We start from the raw sequence: 20,734 nt of genomic DNA on the forward strand, positions 1-20,734 counted from the left end.
TCCTGCCACCGCCCCTACCCCTGCGCCCAGCCAGCGGGGCCCAATCCTGCCACCGCCCGCCCCCTTTCTGAGGGCCACACCCGGAGCTACCCCCGGCCCCGCCTCCTTCCCGCCCTGGGCCGGCCGCGGCGCCAGGGCCCGAGAGCCGGGCGCGCTGCCCGGGGAGGGGCAGGCGGCGCCGCGGCCCCACTCGGAGGGAGGGGGGACGCGAGCCGGACAAAGAGCGGGAGCCGGGCGGGGCGCCGGGGGCAGGCGGGAGCAGGAAGCAAAGCGAAAGGAGCGGGGCCGGCTGCGTGCCGGGCGCTCCCAGGCCCGCGGGGTGCGGAGGGCGCCCCCTGTCCGGCCCGGCCCGGCCCGGCCCGTGCTCGCCATGGCCATCGCCCACATCGCCACCGAGTACGTCTTCTCCGACTTCCTGCTGAAGGAGCCCTCCGAGCCCAAGTACAAGGGGCTGCGGCTGGAGCTGGCGCTGGACAAGCTGGTCACCTGCGTCGCCGTGGGGCTGCCCCTGCTGCTCATCTCGCTGGCCTTCGCGCAGGAGATCTCCATAGGTAACCGCGCCCCCGGCCGGGCCGGCCCCGCAGCCTGGCGCCCGGCCAGCGGCGCTCGCAGCCCCGCCGCGGCTTCCCGACCCGCGCACGCCTCGGCCCCGCGGAGCGCCTGGGCTGCAGCCGCGCGGGCGGAGCCCCGCTGCGTTGGGAAGGCTGCGGGGGCTTGCTTGGCCCTTCGGAAACCTCGTGTGTGTGTGTTGACAGCTCTGGGTTATGCTGGGTCTGATGGTCCTGCTGACCGGGGATTCAGCACCAAGCCGCTGGCCTTTCTCCCGGTCTGCAGCAGGTTTGGTTTTGTCTCCATATTAGGAACCCCTCAGTGGGTTTTAGGGAATGATGCTGTTCAGTCAGTTCGTCTTTCCTGGCGTACTGCAGGCGCTGGTGATGCCTCACCCACAATAATTAAGAACCGAGTTTATTTCATACAAATTGTATCCAGCGCCAGACATTCGCTGGTCAGAGGTCAGAGTAAACACGTGCTGTATAAAATTAAAGTACCCTTCCTAAGGAAATAACCGGGGGGAGAGAGAAACTAAAACATCTCTGTATCACAATAGGAAATTGAGCGGTTTCTTTGTTACTGTCTGTACCCAGACGTGAGACTCTTCAGGGAGCATGGGAGAGGAATGTCTCTGAATAATTAAAACTAATAGTTTGGCTTTGATGTAAATAGGTGTGGATGACTACAAGTGCACTGCACTTCAGGCTTCAGAAAATGCTGATAGAAATGTCATTTTTAGGAACATGGTGAAATTTTTGGTTTGTCAGCCTTTGTATTGTTCCATCAAAATACTTCCTAGACTGATAAGTTTTTGTCACTCAGAAGGGCTGAAGGTTACATATGGTTACAAAAGGGAAGCAGTAAGTGATTCTGACAAAGATTTGGGGGTTGTGGTGGATAATCAGCTGAACATGTGATGGTGTGACCAAAAGAGCTAATGCAATTCTGGGATGCCTAAATAGGGGAAGCTCAAGCAGGAGTAGAAAGGTTATTTTATCTCTGTATTTGGCACTGGTGCAACCACTGCTGGAATACTGTGTCCAATTCTAGTTTGCACAATTTAAGAAGGATATTGATAAATTGGCGAGTGTTCAAAGAAGAGTCACAAGACTGATTAAAGGATTATAAAACATGCCTTATAGTGGTAGACTCCAGGACCTCAATCTATTTAGCTTAACAAAAAGAAGGTTAAGAAGTGACTTGGTTATAGACTGTAAGTATGTACATGGGGAACAAATAGTTAATAATGGGCACTTCAATCTAGCAGAGAGAGGTAGAGCATGATCCAAGGACTGGAAGTTGAAGCTAGACAAATTCAGACTGGATATAAGGCATACCTTTTAATGGTCAGAGTAATTAACCGTTGGAACAGTATACTAAGGGTTGTGGTGGATTCTCCATTACTGACCATTTTTAAATCAAGATTAGATGTTCTGTGTCTGTGCTATACAGGAGGTGAGACCAGGTGATTACAGGGTCCCTTCTGGCTTTATAATCTCTGAACTAGGTATATCAATTCACATGAAAAATTCTCATTGAATTCAATAGGCATTCCATGCATATAATGACGCCTGGAGATGGCCCACAATTTACACACTGACAGAGGCAGACATGGGGCTTTATTACACTGCTGAAGAAAGATTATCTAATATTTGTGCATATCTCAGACACTGGAATGTGTGCCTATGTCTGATTCATTAAATGGCAATCTAGATAGGTTGTAATCTCTGCTCCTTTGTTTTCTTTCTGTTTAATTCAAATATAACACTTTATTGTGCTCACTCTTGGAAAAAATATTGTAAATTAGATTTACAGCCTTATTAATGTTCCCTGTTGGACTTTGGTAAACTGTCATGGGTATTCTTATGACCTTCATTACTATGGTATCTGTGCATCTCACAATCATAGAATCATAGAACTGGAAGGGACCTCAAGAGGTCATCTAGTCCAGTCCCCTGCACTCAAGGCAGGACTAAGTATTATCTATACCATCCCTGACAGGTATTTGTCCAACCTGCTCTTAAAAATCCCCAATGATGGAGATTTCCACAGCATCCCTAGGCAATTTATTCCAGTGCTTAATCACTCTGACAGTTAGGAATTGGACACAGTATTCCAGCAGTGGTTGCACCAGTGCCAAATACAGAGATAAAATAACCTCTCTACTCTTAATGTCCAACCTAAACCACCCTTGCTGCAATTTAAGCCCATTGCTTCTTGTCCTTTCCTCAGAGGTTAAGAAAAACAATTCTCCCTCCTCCTTGTAACAATGTTTTATGTACTTGAAAACTGTTATCATGTCCCCTCTCAGTCTTCCCTTCTCCAGACTAAACAAACCCAATTTTTTCAATCTTCCCTCATACGTCATGTTTTCTAGACCTTTAATCATTGTTGTTGCTCTTCTCTGGACTCTCTCCACAATCTTTAACATATTTATCCTCACAACTCCCCTCTGAGGCAGGGAAGTGCTAATATCCCCATTTTACAGATAGCCTCTCTGTGCATCAGTTCCCTAAGGCCCAGCTCCTCAAAGGTATTTAGGCACTTAACTCCCATTAAAATCAATGGTAGTTAGGTGCTTATTTACCTTTGAGGATCTGGGCCTTAAGTGGCTTGACCAAGGTCTGTAATGGAAGAGAGAAGCTGGGTCTCCCAAGTCCTATGCTAGCACCTTAACCACTGGACCATCGTCTCTCTTTTATGTTTCATCCTAATCTGTGACTCTCCTTACTTTCACTGTCTGTCATTAATGTAATATTCTTCTAAACAAGATTTTAGTAGCGCAGTGCACTGAAATAACTGCCACCTCTTTTTTTTAACAACACACTCTCTGCTATTGATTTCTACAGGCCCCATGTTACTCTTCTCATTGAATGAGATGTTCCTCAGATTGATGAAAGGGCAACAGATACTAATCTATTAATTTACAACATTTGGCTATGAAGGGCTATATTATACCTTTATAACTCAGTCTTGAGTAGATTCATAGAGCTGATACCCCGATGGGAGCTCAGCAAGGGATTTCACCATGGGGAGACACAATCCATCCATCCCTGAACTTCCAGATAAGCATGCTATCCCTAATCCTGTGCTTAGCCTGCTCTAGTCCTTCCTCCTTCTCCTCTTCCTTTGAGGAGATTTCTCTTCCTGGGGTGTGCACAGAGGGATCGGTCTCTGTGGTCCCTCAAATGCAGTGACTATGGCTGGCCATTGGCAGGGCTTCATTGGGGAAAGCTTTTGTGCCTCTACCAACATCCCCCCACAAGGGCAAGGTGCAATCTGGTCTTAAGCAAAGCTGTTAATTGGACAAACTTGTGCTCAGTTACTGGTAATAGTTGAAGGCCTGATCCTGCAAATGCTCATGTGAGTAACTTTACTTCTGTGAGTAATCCCACTGAAAGTCATGGAGCCACTCACGGTACTAAGCACTCTGCCCCTAGGCTTTATTCACTATAATGTCGTAAGTGGGCCATAAGCCTGAGCCTTCCAGAAAGTCATTCTAGGCTTTAGTGGCGAAAGGGCTAGCTATTCTATCTATTTTTAAAACTACAGGTCACCAAATGAAATTAATAGGCAGCAAGTTTAAAACAAGCAAAAGGAAGTATCTCTTCACACAACGCACAGTCAATCTGTAGAACTCTTTGCCAGAGGATGTTGTGAAGGTGAAGACTATAACAGGGTTCAAAAAAGAACTAGATCAGTTCATGGAGGATAGGGGGATGGCTCGGCCTGGCAGGGCTGGAGGCTCGGCCCAGCATCCCAGCTCACAGGGGCCAGCGGCTCGGACCCGTGCTTGGCAGGGCCGGGCTCTCGGCCCGTCCCGGGGAGCAGTTTCGCCCAGCGGCTCGAGGATGCCAGCAGCTGCGGGGGAGGGGGGAGTGGCAGCTCGGCTCAGTGGGGGCGGCAGCATGGCTGGGGTGGGGCCCTCAGGGCTCCTCCTGTTACGGGCGGGCCTCGGGCGGAAGGAGCATGGCCAGCGGGCTAGCCTCCCCAAAGCAGGGGTTCACCTGCTGCCCATGTGTAGCACCCATAGTGTAGAGATGACCTGGTGTCAGTGAACAAGTGTATTTAGTAAATTCACGTCAAATTTCCCACTGAAGTCAGTATTTTCTGAAGAAATGGTATTATTTGAGAATATTAATCTGGCTCCTGCATTACAAAGGCGAAATTTTCTGATTATCTCACAGATTTCCCAGAATTATGAAACCTGCATTCTGAGAAAATTTTATGTATTGTTTATTTGAAGTTTGTAATGGACAGATCCATGTCAGAACAAGACAGCTCACAAACATGCTTCATGGGTCCATATTTTTGAATCTCCTTTTCAAGAATCTTTAAGTGATAATTTTCTGCTTCTTCATTCTTGCTATTTTAACAGCAGATTCTTTTAATTTCCAAGAAATGACTGAGGGGCTTTCCAAGTCGTAAGGATAACATTAACTTACAGTTTAAAAAGTATGTAGTTTTTGGTTACAAAATGCGTGGCAGAGTGTGCTTAAGTATTATTATCCACCTCTGCAGATTAGGAAACTGCATCAGAAAAAAAGTTTATTCCAAAAGTGGCCTGTATCAGTGAGTGCCTCAGTTCTGGGTCCCCAGCTTTAGACTCCTAGAGCCTAAATTTTGGAAGTGTTGAGCAACCACAACTCAATCTGTAATCATTGAGAGCCTGAATTAGATTTTGAATTCAATGGAGAGCCTCTGCAGAAATTGAAGTATTGGGGGATGTACTCATGGTGCTCACATGTGTTGCCTATCAGGTGGACTGCCATACTCTGTTCCAGTTGCAGCTCTTCCAGTCTGTGTGGCTTCATTCCTAAGTATAATGAGTTGCAATAATCAAGAAGTCATGAACACATGAGTTAAAGTCACCATGACTAGGTCTGAGTCTGATAGGATGAGGCAAAGTTTTCTTACCAGTCACAGATTGAAGAGAGATGTACCTGTTCCTGATATCCATTTATTCATGCTTTTCCTGGTTTTAAACACTTTGAGTGACATACTGCTCCTCTCCTATTTCAAAGGGACCCCTTTCAGGAGATTGCATAGGGGTTGGGTATAGGTGGGGTAGGGTGGGATGGAGGATTTGCCACTACATAGATCCTCCTGCTCTTCCTCCAGCTCCTCTTCTCCTGTAGGAAGAACTTTAGGATGATGGAGTCTACGTCAGTCATTAAGCTGGAGTATTGGCTGCAGATTGATTCCCCCCCCCCAAATCTCTGGGGAAGAATTCCTTTTCTTCATTCCTTCCATGCAGAGAACCCCAGTGCACAAAACAGTTGCACAGGATGATTGCTGGAGAGAGTGGTCCCACAATGGCTGGGCCCGCTGAAATCATGGTGAGTGCGGGAGGTCCCAGATGACTGGAAAAAGGCTAATGTAGTGCCCACCTTTAAAAAAGGGAAGGAGGAGGATCCGGGGAACTACAGGCCAGTCAACCTCACCTCAGTCCCTGAAAAAATCATGGAGCAGGTCCTCAAGGAATCAATTCTGAAGCACTTAGAAGAGAGGAAAGTGATCAGGAAAAGTCAGCATGGATTCACCAATGGCAAGAAAAAAAAATTGGGGATTGGTCCTGCTTTGAGCAGGGTGTTGGACTAGATGACCTCCTGAGGTCCCTTCCAACCCTGTTATTCTATTCTATGATTCTAAGTCGTGTCCGACTAACCTAATTGCCTTCTATGATGAGACAACTGGCTCTGTGGATGAAGGAAAAGCAGTGGACATATTATTCCTTGACTTCAGCAAAGCTTTTGGTACGGTCTCCCACAGTATTCTTGCCAGCAAATAAAGAAGTATGGGCTGGATGAATGGACTATAAGGTGGATAGAAAGCTGGCTAGATTGTCCGGCTCAACGGGTAAATGATCAATGGCTCCATGCCTAGTTGGCAGCCGGTATCAAGCGGAGTGCCCCAAGGGTTGGTCATGGGGCCGGTTTTGTTCAATATCTTCATTAATGATCTGGAGGATGGTGTAGATTGCACCCTCAGCAAGTTTGCAGATGACACTAAACTGGGAGGAGTGGTAGATATGCTGGAGGGTAGGGATAGGATACAGAGGGACCAAGACAAATTGGAGGATTGGGCCAAAAGAAATCTGATGAGGTTCAACAAAGACAGGTGCAGAGTCCTGCACTTAGGACGGAAGAATCCCATGCACTTCTACAGACTAGGGACCGAGCTGCTAGGCAGCAGTTCTGCGGAAAAGGACCTAGGGGTTACAGTGGATGAGAAGCTGGATATGAGTCAACAGTGTGCCCTTGTTGCCAAGAAGGGTAACGGCATTTTTGGCTGTATAAGTAGGAGCTTTGCCAGCAGATTGAGGTACGTGATCATTCCCCTCTATTCGGCATTGGTGAGGCCTCATGTGGAGTACTGTGTCCAGTTTTGGGCCCCACACTACAAGAAGGATGTGGAAAAATTGGAAAACGTCCAGCGGAGGGCAACAAAAATTATTAGAGCTTATGCTCTAATAAATTGGTTAGTCTCTAAGGTGCCACAAGTCCTCCTTTTCTTTTTGCAAAAATTATTAGGGGGCTGGAGCACATGACTTATGAAGAGAGACTGAGGGAACTGGGATTATTTAGTCTGCGGAAGAGAAGAATGAGGGAGGATTTGATAGCTGCTTTCAACTACCTGAAAGGGAGTTCCAAAGAGGATGGATCTAGACTGTTCTCAGTGGTAGCAGATGACAGAACAAGGAGTAATGGTCTCAAGTTGCAGTGCGGGAGGTTTAGGTTGGATATTAGGAAAAACTTTTTCACTAGGAGGGTGGTGAAACACTGGAATGCGTTACCTAGGGAGGTGGTGGAATCTCCTTCCTTTGAGGTTTTTAAGGTCAGGCTTGACAAAGCCCTGTCTGGGATGATTTAGGTGGGGATTGGTCCTGCTTTGAGCAGGGGGTTGGACTAGATGACCTCCCGAGATCCCTTCCAACCTTGATATTCTATGATTCTATGAAATCAATGGCAAAACTCACATCTGCTTCAGTGGAAAAATGATTTGGCTTCAAGCACACAAATGTATATAAAATACATCCCTGAATGTGAAAATAATTTGAATAGATAATAATTGAAATTATAAAACTACACTGACAAAGCAAACATTAGCTTGATCACCAACATTCTATGCCCAGGTGATATTATTGATCCTTGGAATTCTAAGAATCCAAAGGAAACACATGGCTTTTGATTCTCTGAATGGAAGAATTCTGGTTTTAAATTAACCATTTTAGGGCTCTCTAATGTGGTGATACTGCATGGTATCATAACCTGTTGGTGTATTAATATTGAACAGTTGTCACAAGTCTTATTGCTTAAATAACCAAACGTTACTTAATTGAATGATCTGAACTATTTTAATACTGAATTTCTCTAAAGGAACATAATTCTGTGAGCGCTCATATAGGAAAACTAGTACTGGATTCAAACGTTTCCTTGTGTGACTGTACTTGGATTGTTTAAAAGTTAAATGCTGCCAAAATGGGAGACAATGGTTTGATCCTATTTCAGCTCTGAAGAAGAGTAATAGAATATTTAAAATAGATAGAAAGGATTAGCTAGATGTGAAAGCAGTGCCAGTGATGAGTCTGAACATGAAAATAGCTGTACAGGAATTGCTTCTCAAAGAAGTAGGAGTGTTCTGCAGACTGCAGTCATAGGAATTGCCCTCCACACCGAGTGCCCTCACAGATTCCATATCCTCAAAGCAGAAGACTCCCAGTCTGAAAGTGGCCAGTTGAGCATTTGCTGAATGGTGCCTTCAGTTAATCAGCCCTGAACAGTGCTTTGGTCAGTGAGTTTTACATGGAATGCAGGGGAGAGAATGGTATAAGAACACCTCGTCCCTGTGGTGATGCAGCTCTTCTGAGTAGTGAACTTGTCAAGTGAAGACTCAGATGCATCCCATTCAAACTTTGCTGGGTGGACAGTGGAAAATGACCTCCCATCTACCCTTCACTCTAGGCTGGCCTGCAGCGATGTGAGTGGGAAGGAGAAAGGGTGCTGCTGCTAAGGGATAAGCTTAACCATTGCCCACCTTTTGCAGCTCTGTGTCTCAGTAGTGCTCAGTAGTTGGCCTCTGTGCTGATATAGAAAAGCCACTTCAGTAGTAACACCTGAAGATGGTAGGGGAAAGGAAAGGCAAGGCAGAGGGAGGACACTTACGACACACAAATGAATTTAAAGCTCAGCTGCTGATCCCCTGATGCCCTCATGGAATAAAAGCATTTCCCATGAGGTTATCCCCGCGAGAAGAATGTTTAAAATACAGTAATTAACCACGGCTTTTTGTGGGAGTTGGTAAGTGGAAAGAATATAAGCAAAATAAGCAATAGGGTAGAGAGAGGAGGAAAAATTTCTACCTTGAGCTGCATACGCAGTGCTTGGGAGCTGAGGCTTTAAAGTTTCAGCCAATGGTTGTATCTGGCTCATATAATACTAGTCACAATTAATATTGTGATCTTTATAATATAAAAGAAATATGTATAACAACAAATACCTTAGAAACCTTTTCTGGACACGCAGAAAGAGGCACATGAAAAGGTAGACAAAATAATGCAAATAACCCATATACGATCTTGCTGTAGATGTGGGTAAAACCCTGATTATATTTGCTTGGTAGCCACGATGGGAGCAAATATACCTACCCACAGTCAAATCCACACACACACTCAGCTATCAAAACCAATGGAGTACAACACAGTTAATTCCTTTCTCTCCTGTTTACGTTCTTTTACCATGCCCATCACTATGCTGAGTGCTAAATTGTGTTGCTCTTATAGGGCCAGATTGTTCCTTGCCACTAGGGCTGGACAAGGATTTGGGGCGAGTAGGTGAACGTGAAGGAAGCCTTGTCTCACATTGTACCATTCAGAGGGACCAGATGCCAGTCACTGTGCTCAGGGTGTAACGCTCTCCAAGAGGCAGGCAGATGGCAGAGCTGATCCTGCATGTGGTGAGGGAATGAATGGCACAGTGTGTACCCTGCAAGAAGGTGTAGCAGTGGCTGCTATGACCCATGAGTCTCTGATGTCCCTGGAGGCACTGTGCCAGAATAAATGCCTTCAGGTTCTCTTGGTAGGGCAGTGCGCTTCTTCACCCTTCCTATTGCAGAACTATTTCTTTAAGCATAATCTAGCCCATGGTGTCTAAATATGCCCCTGTTTTTTTATCCAAGTTATTCACACTTCTAAACAAAGATCAGACTCAAGCCCTAGAGAAAGGGGAAAAGCATTTCTAGGACCAACCCATTAGACATGCACTAAGAAACAATTCGGTCTCTGGACTTGGTTAGGCTGTTTTTCCTACAGTCATGCACATCTGGTGTCTTAGCAAACAAGGAGGCCATTAATGAAGCCACAACTTTGTCTTGTTAAAATCGATCTTGTGATTGCTGAGAAGGCCAGAGGCTGTAATTAAATTTGACATCAGTGGGCTAATGTGCATGTACTAATGCAGTTGCCTACTGTGAATGCTGAAAAAGCACTGTAAACACTCCTGGTGAATCTGACTTTCACAATACATGTGCTCATGGATATGGTTGGCATATCTTACAGGCAGTACAGTGGGGCCAGTGTATTCTGCAAAAGAATGCCCTAGACTTTTACACTGTGAGAAAACAAAGAAGAATTACTGACTGGTCTGTGTCTTTAGGAATATGAACAGCATCATGATGATTTATCTATCTAGAGCAGGTGTGGGCAAACTATGGCCCGGGGGTTGCATCCAGCCCTTCAGACCTTTTAATCCGGCCCTCGAGCTCCCGCCGGGAGCAGGTTCCAGGGCTTGCCCCGCTCCACATATGCTGTGGCTCCTGAAAGAAGTAGCATGTGCCCCTTCTCGCTCCTACGTGTAGGGGTTGCCACGGGATTCCGCACACTGCCCCCACGGCTCCCCATTGGCCGGCAACCATGGCCAATGGGAGCTGCAGGGGCGGTGCCTGCAGATGGGAGAGCATGCAGAACCGACATGCCTCTGCGTAGGAGCCAGAGGGGGGACATGCTGCTGCTTCCGAGAGCCGCTTGAGGTAAGCGCTGACCGCAGCCTGCACCCCTGACCCCCTCCAGGGCCCCAACCCGCTGCCCCAGCCCTGATCACTCTCCCGCCCTCCAAACCCCTCGGTCCTACCCTACGGCACCCTTGAGCCCGCACCCCCAGCCAGAGCCCTCACCCCCCCACTCGCACCCCTACCCCAGACCAGAGCTCCCTCCCACTCCCTGAAGTCCTCATTTCTGGCCCCACCCCAGAGCCCGGTACCTCCAGCCGGAGCCTCCAACACCCCAACCCCCAATTTCATGAGTATTCATGGCCCGTCATACAATTTCCATACCCAGATGTGGCCCTCAGGCCAAAAAGTTTGCCCACCGCTGGTCTAGAGAAACATTTTAGACTGGAGCTGTTGTAACAGTTGATATTCCAACCATTTCAAGATTTTCTTTTTACTTATCTGAACTATAAAGTCAAAGTTTTGCAGTGAAATTCAGTCTTCACTCACCATGGAGGACTGACCAGAGAAACATGACTATTGGGGCAGGTTTTTCAAAGAATTAAGAGGAGGAATTTTTAACTTTTCCCATTTTTAGCCATTCAGTAACACTTCTTGGTTATGATAAAAGTTGATAAATACTTAGTTTTAATGATTGTATTGAATTTTGATAGTCGTAGAACAGTAGTATCTCATAAATATCATCATCCAGGCAGATCCCAAAGAGACATAGCCTCCTTGTAGATTGAGTACCACCCAGCTGATCTTTAGCTGGATCTTTAAGACAGTTCTTTAGCTGAAACAACGAGGAGTCCTCGTGGCACCTTAGAGACTAACAAATTTATTTGGGCATAAGCTTTTGTGGGCTAGAACCCACTTCTTCAGATACATGGAGTGGAAAATACAGGAGCAGATATAAATACATGAAAGGATGGGAGTTGCCTTACCAAGTGTAAAGTCAGGAAAAATAACTTTTGAAGTGGTAATGAGAGTGGCCCATTTCAGACAGTTGACAAGAAGGTGTGAGTAACAGTAGGGGGAAATTAGGTTTAGATTTTGTAATGACCCAGCCACTCCCAGTAGAATGTGCTGTGTTGAGCAGTAAAACAATTTTTTAAAAAGATCTACTTAGACTTTAAAGCCAAATTTTGTCTTTGGAAGCACATTTGCAGCTCCCACTCACCTTGTGTGAACTCTTGGCCCCATTACATTCAGTAGGGCTGGGATTTCACACTTTACACGGAACCTTGCCTGTACTTCTGAAGGCAGAGTTTTAAACACTTAATGGATGGGAATGCCATTATTTGGAAAATACTTATCTGTTTTCCGTTTGACTAAATGCAGCCCACTGGTTGGAGAAATGCTTAAATACTCAGCTTTTTCCATTACAGTGTAATCCCCTTCCATAACAATGTGTGTCTAAAATGAGATACACGTGGAGAGTGAGGTGTAAGTGACAATCCATTTATCACCTAACTCCTCTCCCACATTTACATCTCTACACTGGCTCCCCTTTGCATGAAACATCTAATTTAAGATTCTCATCCTTGCCTTTATGGCTCTGCACTGCTCTCGCTTCATGTAAAGTCCTCTCTCTGCTCTGCCATCAAAACCAGCTTGAATGCCCTATTTGTTTCCTGTTCCCATACCTGTTTACATGTCTTTTTCCATGCTTCCCTTGTACATTGAATGACCTTTTTATCCTAGTTCTTGAAGCTACCAACTTCTTCCCATAAGAAGTGGGTCCATAGTAAGAACTCTCTGCCCCAAAACTTCCCACTCAACAGGGTTTCTCAGTGCATCCTGTCTGACTTATGTTGTAATATCTTGGTGCAGGGAATGTCTTTATATTGTGCTTTGTGCAGTGCCTAGTACTATATCAGCATTTTTCAAAAGTAATTATTGTAGTGTTTAATTCTTGCTGGATGTTTTCAGAATCAAATATCTTGGTAGCTACAGTTTGCACTGCATTTGCCTAACACACTGTTGGCACTATAAAAGTAATAAGAATAATTTGCATAGATTTAGATGAAAATGTCATCTTTTATCTCAGTAATAGCTGCCTGTCTGAAAGTGTTTAAAAGGAAAGCAATCTGATTTCAGTAGCACCTCAGAATTAGAAACACCAGAGTTACAAACTGACTGGTCAACCACAAACCTCATTTGGAACCGGAAGTACACAATCAGGCAGCAGCAGAGACAAAAAAAAAAAAAAGCAAATACAATACATTTCTAAAAAAATAAAGGGAAAGTTTAAAAATAAAAAAAGATTTGACAAGGTAAGGAAACTGATTCTGTGCTTATTTCATTTAAATTAATCTGGTTAAAAGCAGCATTATTCTTCTGCATAGTAAAATTTCAAAGCTGTGTTAAATCAATGTTCAGTTGTAACCTTTTGAAAGAACAACTGTAACATTTTTTTCAGAGTTACGAACATTTCAGAGTTACGAAAAGCCTTCATTCCCAAGGTGTTCATAACTCTGAGGTTCTATTATACTTACTCTGGGGGGCTCAATCTTGCCAGGAGCAGAACTGAAATGCAGCCTTCTCTTGTTCTGCACCAGCAAAACTGTTGAATCACTCATATGAATTCTTACAGCAGCTTGGATTTTCACTGGGACTCTGGGAGCGGAATAAGTTTTTGTGCCTGCAGATTCCTTTCCAGTATTAGGGCCATGATTTGTGAAATCTGACTAAATCCCGCTCCCCTTTGAAATCAGTGGCAAAACTCACATTAACCTCAAGGAGAATAGGAGGAGACCCAAACTTATGGTTTGTATTGCAGCAGTGCCTAGAAATTAGGGATGTAAATACCATTTAAAAAGTTAACCATTTAAACGATTCAAAAATATTTAGTTTAAGCAGTTAACCAATTAAGCGGCTGGGGCAGGCCAGGGTCATGGTGAGCTTGCTCCGGGCGGTGCTGCTGTGGTCGCTCTGGCTGGCGTAGGGCCGCTGTGGTTGGCCAGCCTACCAGCTGGTGCGGACCCACTGGGGGTCCAGGGTTTAACGGTTAAGGTGGATTAAACAGTAAGACTCATGCTTACCAGTTAACTCGTTAACATTTTACTTCCCTACTAGAAACCCCAGTCAAGGTCAGGGTCCTGTTGTGCTAGGCACTGTATACAAACGTAGTCAGACAGATTCTGCCATATGTAAATAGAGGCACAGAGAGGTAAAGTGGCTTGCCCAAAGTCAGACAGTAGATTGGTGGCAGAGCTGGTAATAGAAGCCAGGGGAAGAGATCCTCACTGATGCTCCAGGCTCTTTACACTGGGTAAAAAGGCTGGAGCAGCATATAGGCACCCTAAAAGCCTTGGTTCCAGCAGTGAGAGGATTGCCCTAGAGCAGTTACTGAAGCAGACTGCTTAAGGCTGCTTTCTGAGCAGGATCCCTTTACGAGGTCTGGTGTAGGGAGTGGGCAGAGGATGGGAGGGGCATGTTGGGACTGGGGCCTCAGGATTGTGTAAATTTCAGGCAGGAGTGCAGCCCTGAGACTTAGACTTTCATTATGTACCATAATGTAGATTTGTACTATGTACCTGAGTTGCATGCCTTTAGGTAATTTCCTGCGTCCGTGAATTTCCTGATAATTTCAGTATGGTTATGAAGATCACTTTTATCATGTTTGTCCTCTCACATTCTAGTCTGTATTTAGTTGTAATGGATAGCATGCTGCAGCTGTCTTATGCAGTCTTTCTTTAGGATAGCCTTGTAAATGAGGGGGCTTTTTCATTGCCTTTTGCTTTGTTGTTGAGGAAAATGCTGTTGTATCATAAAAATTAATTAAGTTTTCTCTCTACCTTCTCTGTGTTAAAAGTAGTGCAAATATAAATTTGTTGATGTCAGTACATAACTTTTCTTCTAAATTAGGCAAAGTGTGCTGTGATTGCAGCTTAGTATAATAAACATGATAGTTTTGCAGTTACCTCATCTTCCCCCTGCACCTTTATTTGTTGTATCTACCTGCAGACCCTCATCATGTGCTAACATTGTTAATTTTGGGGGACACTGGCTTTTTAAAAAAATTCCATGTGTGTGCAGCACCTTCCTCAACGGGGCCTTGATCATTTACTGAGGATTTTAGGTGCTACCCAATATAAATAATAAAAATAATTTATTAATGGTTTTAACTTTCCTCCCCAAGATACCTTTACATTAAAAATATTTTTGCCTGTATTGATTTAATAGGTGTTAATCCTGTGCAAAAAGTGAATTGAAAACACTGAAAATAAACATGCAGTAGAACGTTGCTAATCTGCCCACTTCATGCCCAAAAATGCAATCTCATCTGAAATGATGACTCCTATCAATAAGAATCCATAACTTACAAAAAATGCTACAGTATGCTTATATGTCAATTAAGTCCTAGTCCCGCAAGGTCCTGAGTGCCCTCAACTTCCACTGATGTCTCTGTCTTCATACTTCTCTGTGACAGTATCTGGTGCACTGCTGAAACTAGATAAATACAAAGAACCTTCATTATACCATTGAGATCAGTGGAATTACACTGGCATAAAATTGGTGTAACAATGTGGAAAATTTACACTAACATGTTATGAAGTATTATCAATCACTAAAATTAAACCATAAATAAATGGGAAAATACATTTTCTGATCCATATATTTTTTCTTTGTTTTCTTCTTATGGCCTGATTCTGCAAAATGTTGAACTCACTTAACTCTCCTTGACTGTAGTGGGAATCAAAATAGCTAGCACCTCGTAGGAGGCACACAGCACTTTCCCTTCTTCACTAATTCAAAAAACGTAGTCATTTGCAATGGGTCTCCCATGGATTAATTCAAATTAATGAGGTTCTACTGCATCTGAATTACGTTCAATTACTCTCATTGATGACACCGGCATTACTAAGGCAAACATGGCTCAGCACAATTCTAGTTATTCACCTCTTGAATGTTTGAAAGGGTCATATTCTGCTGTTATTTCACACACAAAAACCCCCATTGACAGCAGCTAGAGTCTTGCTAAATAATGAAGGCAGAACATAAAGCTCATTTGTTCTGCTGGATATCCAGATGATGAAGGGCACACAAATTGCCGCACTGGCCTGCACTGTATTTCTGGGCCCTCCACTGGTAGTGGGGAAAATGCCTGTAAAGTACAAGCCACCCTGGAGTTTTGGTAGGGCATAACTGTTGAGGGTTGTGCCAACTCTGTTAAATCCATTTAAGTTTTCGTGAAATCTGATAAATGTGTTACTGATTTCATGAGGGAGCCTTGTGACTGGTCAGAGCATGTTGTCATGTCACTGCAGTCTTATAAATAATGAGAACAGTGACTCACAATTAAGCTTTTTGTTCATATTGTGCTTGGAGCCCCTAACTATCTTTGGTTCACAAGGTGGCATAGTTATAGTTTTAATGAATTTCGTTCTTGTTATAAAAGGGGCTCTTCTTCTTTTGTAAGAACTGCATTGGCAAGTGGATACAAAGTCCAGGAAGTAATCTTGCAAATATTTTGTTGATTTTTTTAAGGCAATGCAGGGGCCGCATCAGCACTAATTTGGGAGGGGGGGGGTAATATACCAACAGAAATAATGGTGATTTCTTTTTTAAAATAGTCTATGCAGCTTTCAAAGATTAACTTATTCTGCCTCATTTTTACAAGTCAGTCAACTTAATTTTAAAAAAAAGTTTCTCCTTAAAAAGTGCATAAATGAGCAAGCCAAAATAAGAAAAATGTACAAAAGTATAAATGGTGAACAAATAGTAGGGCCACTTGGCAAAACCTGCTGTGAATTCATAGTTCCTGTACAGTGCACCTGTTTTCCCATCCAGCTTATTTCTTGTGGTGGTGTTCCCTTCAACAGAGCTGTGGAATGCTGTTGTGTGCAGGAGGTTATGAAAGGCTCAGTCCTACAGAAGCCATCCTCCCAGACTTACTAGAAGTCATTCTCCAATATGTATAATTTTAGATGATTTATCCAGAGTTATTTTAGAATCTGGGGAGGTCCAATACTACTATTTTCTAATAGAGCACAGGAAATTATTTTTCCTTTTTGGAAAATTGTGCAAAAATAAGCTAACTAATGTCCTCATCCTGTTCTGGCTTTATATGAAGGGTGTCAACAATGTGGCTCACCAAATAATCCCATCCTTATGAGGTACAACCCGCTGTGGGAAAGTTTCGTGAGTCATTAGAGCTGGACCAAGTCTGAATTTGGCCCTGGCTACATTCAAGCTGGGAGGTGCGATTGCCTGTGTTAAGTCTGATTGAGCTAATGACTAAAATTAGAAGTCTGCTACTGTGGCACAGGTAGCAGGAGGGTCTAGCCTGTGTGAGCCTGTCCAAGACCCTAGGCACATACTGAGGTGGCTAACCCGAACTTCTGCTGCCCATGCCTCCATAGCTACACTTTTAACTTTTAGGTGTTAACTCAATCAGAGCGAGCATGTGTGTGTATGCCTGAGCTAGGAATCACGCCTCCCACTCGAATGTAGACGTACCCGTAGTCCTTGCAGACTGCACCTGTTACCTCCCATTCAGCGGGATATGTTGTACCCTGCAGTGGAGCTTGGATTTCATTGATGCGCAAACTGAGGGCTAGTCTACACAACCGTGCTACATCGGCACAGCTGCATTGGTGCAGCTGCGCCATTGTAGCGTGTCTGGGGAAGACATGCTATGCCAACACGAGAGCACTCTTCCATTAGCATAATTACCCCACCTCAGCAAGAGGCGGAAGCTACGTCAGCAGAAGAGCGTCTCCCGCCGACATAGCACCAGTGTGAACAGCTGATAGGTTGATGTAACTTGCCTTGCTCAGAGGGGTGGCTTATTCACACCCGAGTGACATGAGTTACATTGACCTAAGCTGTAGTGTAGACGAGCCCTGAATGAGGTGGGCAATGGTGGCATGCTTGAGTACAGCACAGAGGCTCATGATTAGGCTGGTGGAGAAAGGTAGTATATCATTCAGAAAAGTCCAGAGAACCAATATTGTTACCCCAGAAGGTGAAATGGGAACAGTTAGATTAAATAGCTAATTGGAGAATCCTGATTTATTTTTTCTTACATCATGGATTTAATATTGGAAAAAACTGAAATGTTCATTAGCTGTTCTTTTTAAATTTTGACTTTTGATACATTTTGCTTTGCATTTTAGGTACCCAGATAAGCTGTTTTCCTCCCAGCTCATTCTCCTGGCGCCAGGCTGCGTATGTGGATTCCTACTGCTGGGCAGCTGTGCAGCAAAAGCAATTATCACAGAGCGATTCAGGACACATTCCACTGTGGCTTCATAAAGTATGTACCGATATATTTTCTTCTTGAAAACTGGGTCCAATGCAGAAGTCTGTATTTCCCTTTCCCTTCTCCCTATCCCCAACTTCTCTTATTGACTCAAAACCATTTATTATAGCACTTGTCAATTTATTTTTAGAGCGTATATTTACTTTCACTGGTATCCAAATATGGCATTGTTGGAAAAAGTATTAGCTTTAAAAAAAACCCTCCTGCCTTGCCATACCCAGTAAATGTTGCCAATTATCTGATTTACAAGTAATGGCAACATTAAAGTGTTATCCTCTGAAACACATCTAAGTAAACATACTCCACATATTTGTCCCTAGTGTAAATTCCGAGATATGTCTGCTGATTTTAATGACTCCTTTTTGCTCCTATTAGCACTGCACAGTCCACAAAGTTATAAGAAAGTGAGTTGGATTCTGTTTCATCTCATGACATTAACTAAGGGACAGATTTTGCCACCGTTACTCAAGTAGCATAGTATCTTACTCTATCCGTGCTTCCACTGGCTTCAGTAGGACTCTTCCTGGAGACCTGCTGAGGTCCATGGGACCATTTAGCATGAGTAAGGTTGTCACAATCTGATCCTAAGATCCAATTGCAGAGCTAATAGCAATAGTCTGTATTTATTTTGTTTTCCTTTGAGTTGGTGAATTTTTGTTATTTGCTTTCTCTTTATTTAGTTTTGTTCCTAACAATTGGGCACTGATACTCTCTTGCATATAGCAGCGGACCCTTTAATGCTACCCATGGTGAACACCTGAAGCCATTCATAGTTCTTAATTTTTGCCCAAAGGTAGGGTTACCAGATAGCAACTGTGAAAAAACAGGACAGGGGGTGGGGGTAGTAGGTGCCTATATAAGAAAAAGTCCCAAAAAACGAGACTGTCCCTCTAAAAATGGGACATCTGGTCACCCTACCCAAAGGGCTTAGTCATTTTGGCAATAGGTGCTATCCCAAAGATGGATATATGGCCTTATTACCATGCTCTCTGTAGTTGTTTAATTAGCATTACCCATGATTTTTTGAGATGTTTACTTTAAATTAGGGCTGTCAAATTATTAAAAAAATTAATCGCAATTAATCACACTGTTAAACAATAATTGAATATCATTTATTTAAATATTTTTGGATGTTTTCTACATTTTCAAATGTATTGATTTCAATGACAACACAGGATACAAAGTGTACAGTGCTCACTTTATATTTATTTTTGATTACAAGTATTTGCACTCTAAAAAAAATAAAAGAAATAGTATTTCAATTCACCTCATACATGTATGGTAGTGCACTCTCTTTTCCATGAAATTTGAACTTACAAATGTAGAATTATGCACAAAAAACCCCGCATTTAAAAATAAAACAATGTAAAATTTTAGAGCCTTCAAGTCCGCTCAGTCCTACTTGTTCAGCCAATCGCTCGGACAGACAAGTTTGTTTACATTTGCAGGAGACAATGCTGCCCACTTCTTGTTTACAATGTCCCCTGAAAGTGAGAACAGGCATGCCACTGTTGTAGCCAGCGTCGCAAGATATTTACATGCCAGATGTGCTAAAGATTCATATATCCCTTCATTCTTCAACCATCATTTCAGGGGACATGTGTCCATGCTGGTGACAGGTTCTGCACAATAACAATCCAAAGGAGCTTTCTTTTTTTGCTGTTTCGGGTTCTGTAGTTTCCGCATCAGAGTGTTGCTTTTTTAAGACTTCTGAGAGCATGCTCCCTCCACACCTCATCCCTCTCAGATTTTGGAAGGCAGTTCAGATTCTTAAATCTTGGGTCAAGCGCTGTAGCTATCTTTAGAAATCTCACATTGGTACTTTCTTTGTGTTTTGTGAAATCTGCAGTGAAAGTGTTCTTAAAATGAACAACATGTGCTGAGTCATCATCCAAGACTGCTACAACATGACATATATGGCAGAATGCAGGTAAAATAGAGCAGGGGACATACAATTCTCCCCCCAAGCAGTTCAGTCACAAATTTAATTAAAGCATTTTTTTTTAACGAGCGTCATCAGCATGGAAGCATGTCTTCTGGAATGCTGGCTGAGTTACGCTATTCCCAATGACTCTTAAATGAGCTCATTTATACTTGACAGAACTCCTGAAGCATTGCCGGGAAGTCAGTGTTAATGAATGCCATTCTATTTCTGTCTTATTAGCCTTCATGCTTAGTGAGGTCCCAGGAAAGGAGCCTCATCATAATTGTCAACAGCACCTTCCAGTTCCCTTTGGGGTGTCTCTAGGTGTTTGATTCCCATTTGTTGTTGCCAGGGCTAGCTGCCGCTTGCTGCACCTGTTACTTTGCTTGCTATATTGATTGCACTTTCGCATCAGAAAAGGGATTTAGCTGTCTCCCAAAACACACTGTGTGCCATGGAGTAGTAAAAGCTAATCGTCCTGCACCTTTTGTGTAGATAAGATAAAAAAGCACGCTGTGTTTATGTTAGCACAATGACATTCACAAGTGACGGGAACCTTGTTTAGTTCAAGTAAGGGAAAATTAACCAAATTCATCCCAAGTGCAAGGTACTGAAGTCAGTAGAGAGACATCAGAGATAAATTTGGGTCCAAAGTTTTTAAAACAGTGTTCAGGTTTATATTTGTGGGTTTGTAGAGACACGTTTGTTTACAAAGCACCACAAGTGCTGTTTACTGTTCTGACTCACTTTCCACTGTGATGTAATGGCATGCAGGAGAGCTCCATTTAAAGTAGCCAAGGAGGCACTACATTGTGTTTTTTAGGTTAAAGGCATGGGGCTGGGAGAAAGCGCATTTCACTTTGAAATGAATACTCCTCGCTGCTGCTTGTTTTCTGATCTATGTCAAAGTAACACCATCAAAGTTTTGAGAGCTAAAATTGCATTTAGTATTATGTTAAATTAGTTCAAATCATAATAGTATATAAGTAATAATGAAAGCA

General features: G+C 43.6%; 1 protein-coding gene across 3 annotated transcripts in view; it reads left to right on the top strand.

The window, feature by feature from the left end:
• The window catches only part of LOC140909014 (pannexin-1), a 117,844-nt gene that overhangs the window by 69,105 nt on the left and 28,005 nt on the right, over positions 1–20,734 (top strand). For 2 of the 3 annotated variants that reach the window (XM_073337374.1, XM_073337357.1), the window contains exons 1-2: positions 276–551; positions 17,664–17,803. In XM_073337374.1, the coding sequence (XP_073193475.1) occupies positions 371–551; positions 17,664–17,803 (321 nt within the window). In that variant the 5' untranslated portion in view covers positions 276–370. Of the gene's footprint in view, positions 1–275; positions 552–17,663; positions 17,804–20,734 lie in introns of those variants that run through there. The other variant, XM_073337319.2, reaches the window with a different exon arrangement.

The sequence above is a fragment of the Lepidochelys kempii genome, chromosome 1 (genome assembly GCF_965140285.1).
Source record: "Lepidochelys kempii isolate rLepKem1 chromosome 1, rLepKem1.hap1, whole genome shotgun sequence".
Taxonomy (NCBI): domain Eukaryota; kingdom Metazoa; phylum Chordata; order Testudines; family Cheloniidae; genus Lepidochelys; species Lepidochelys kempii.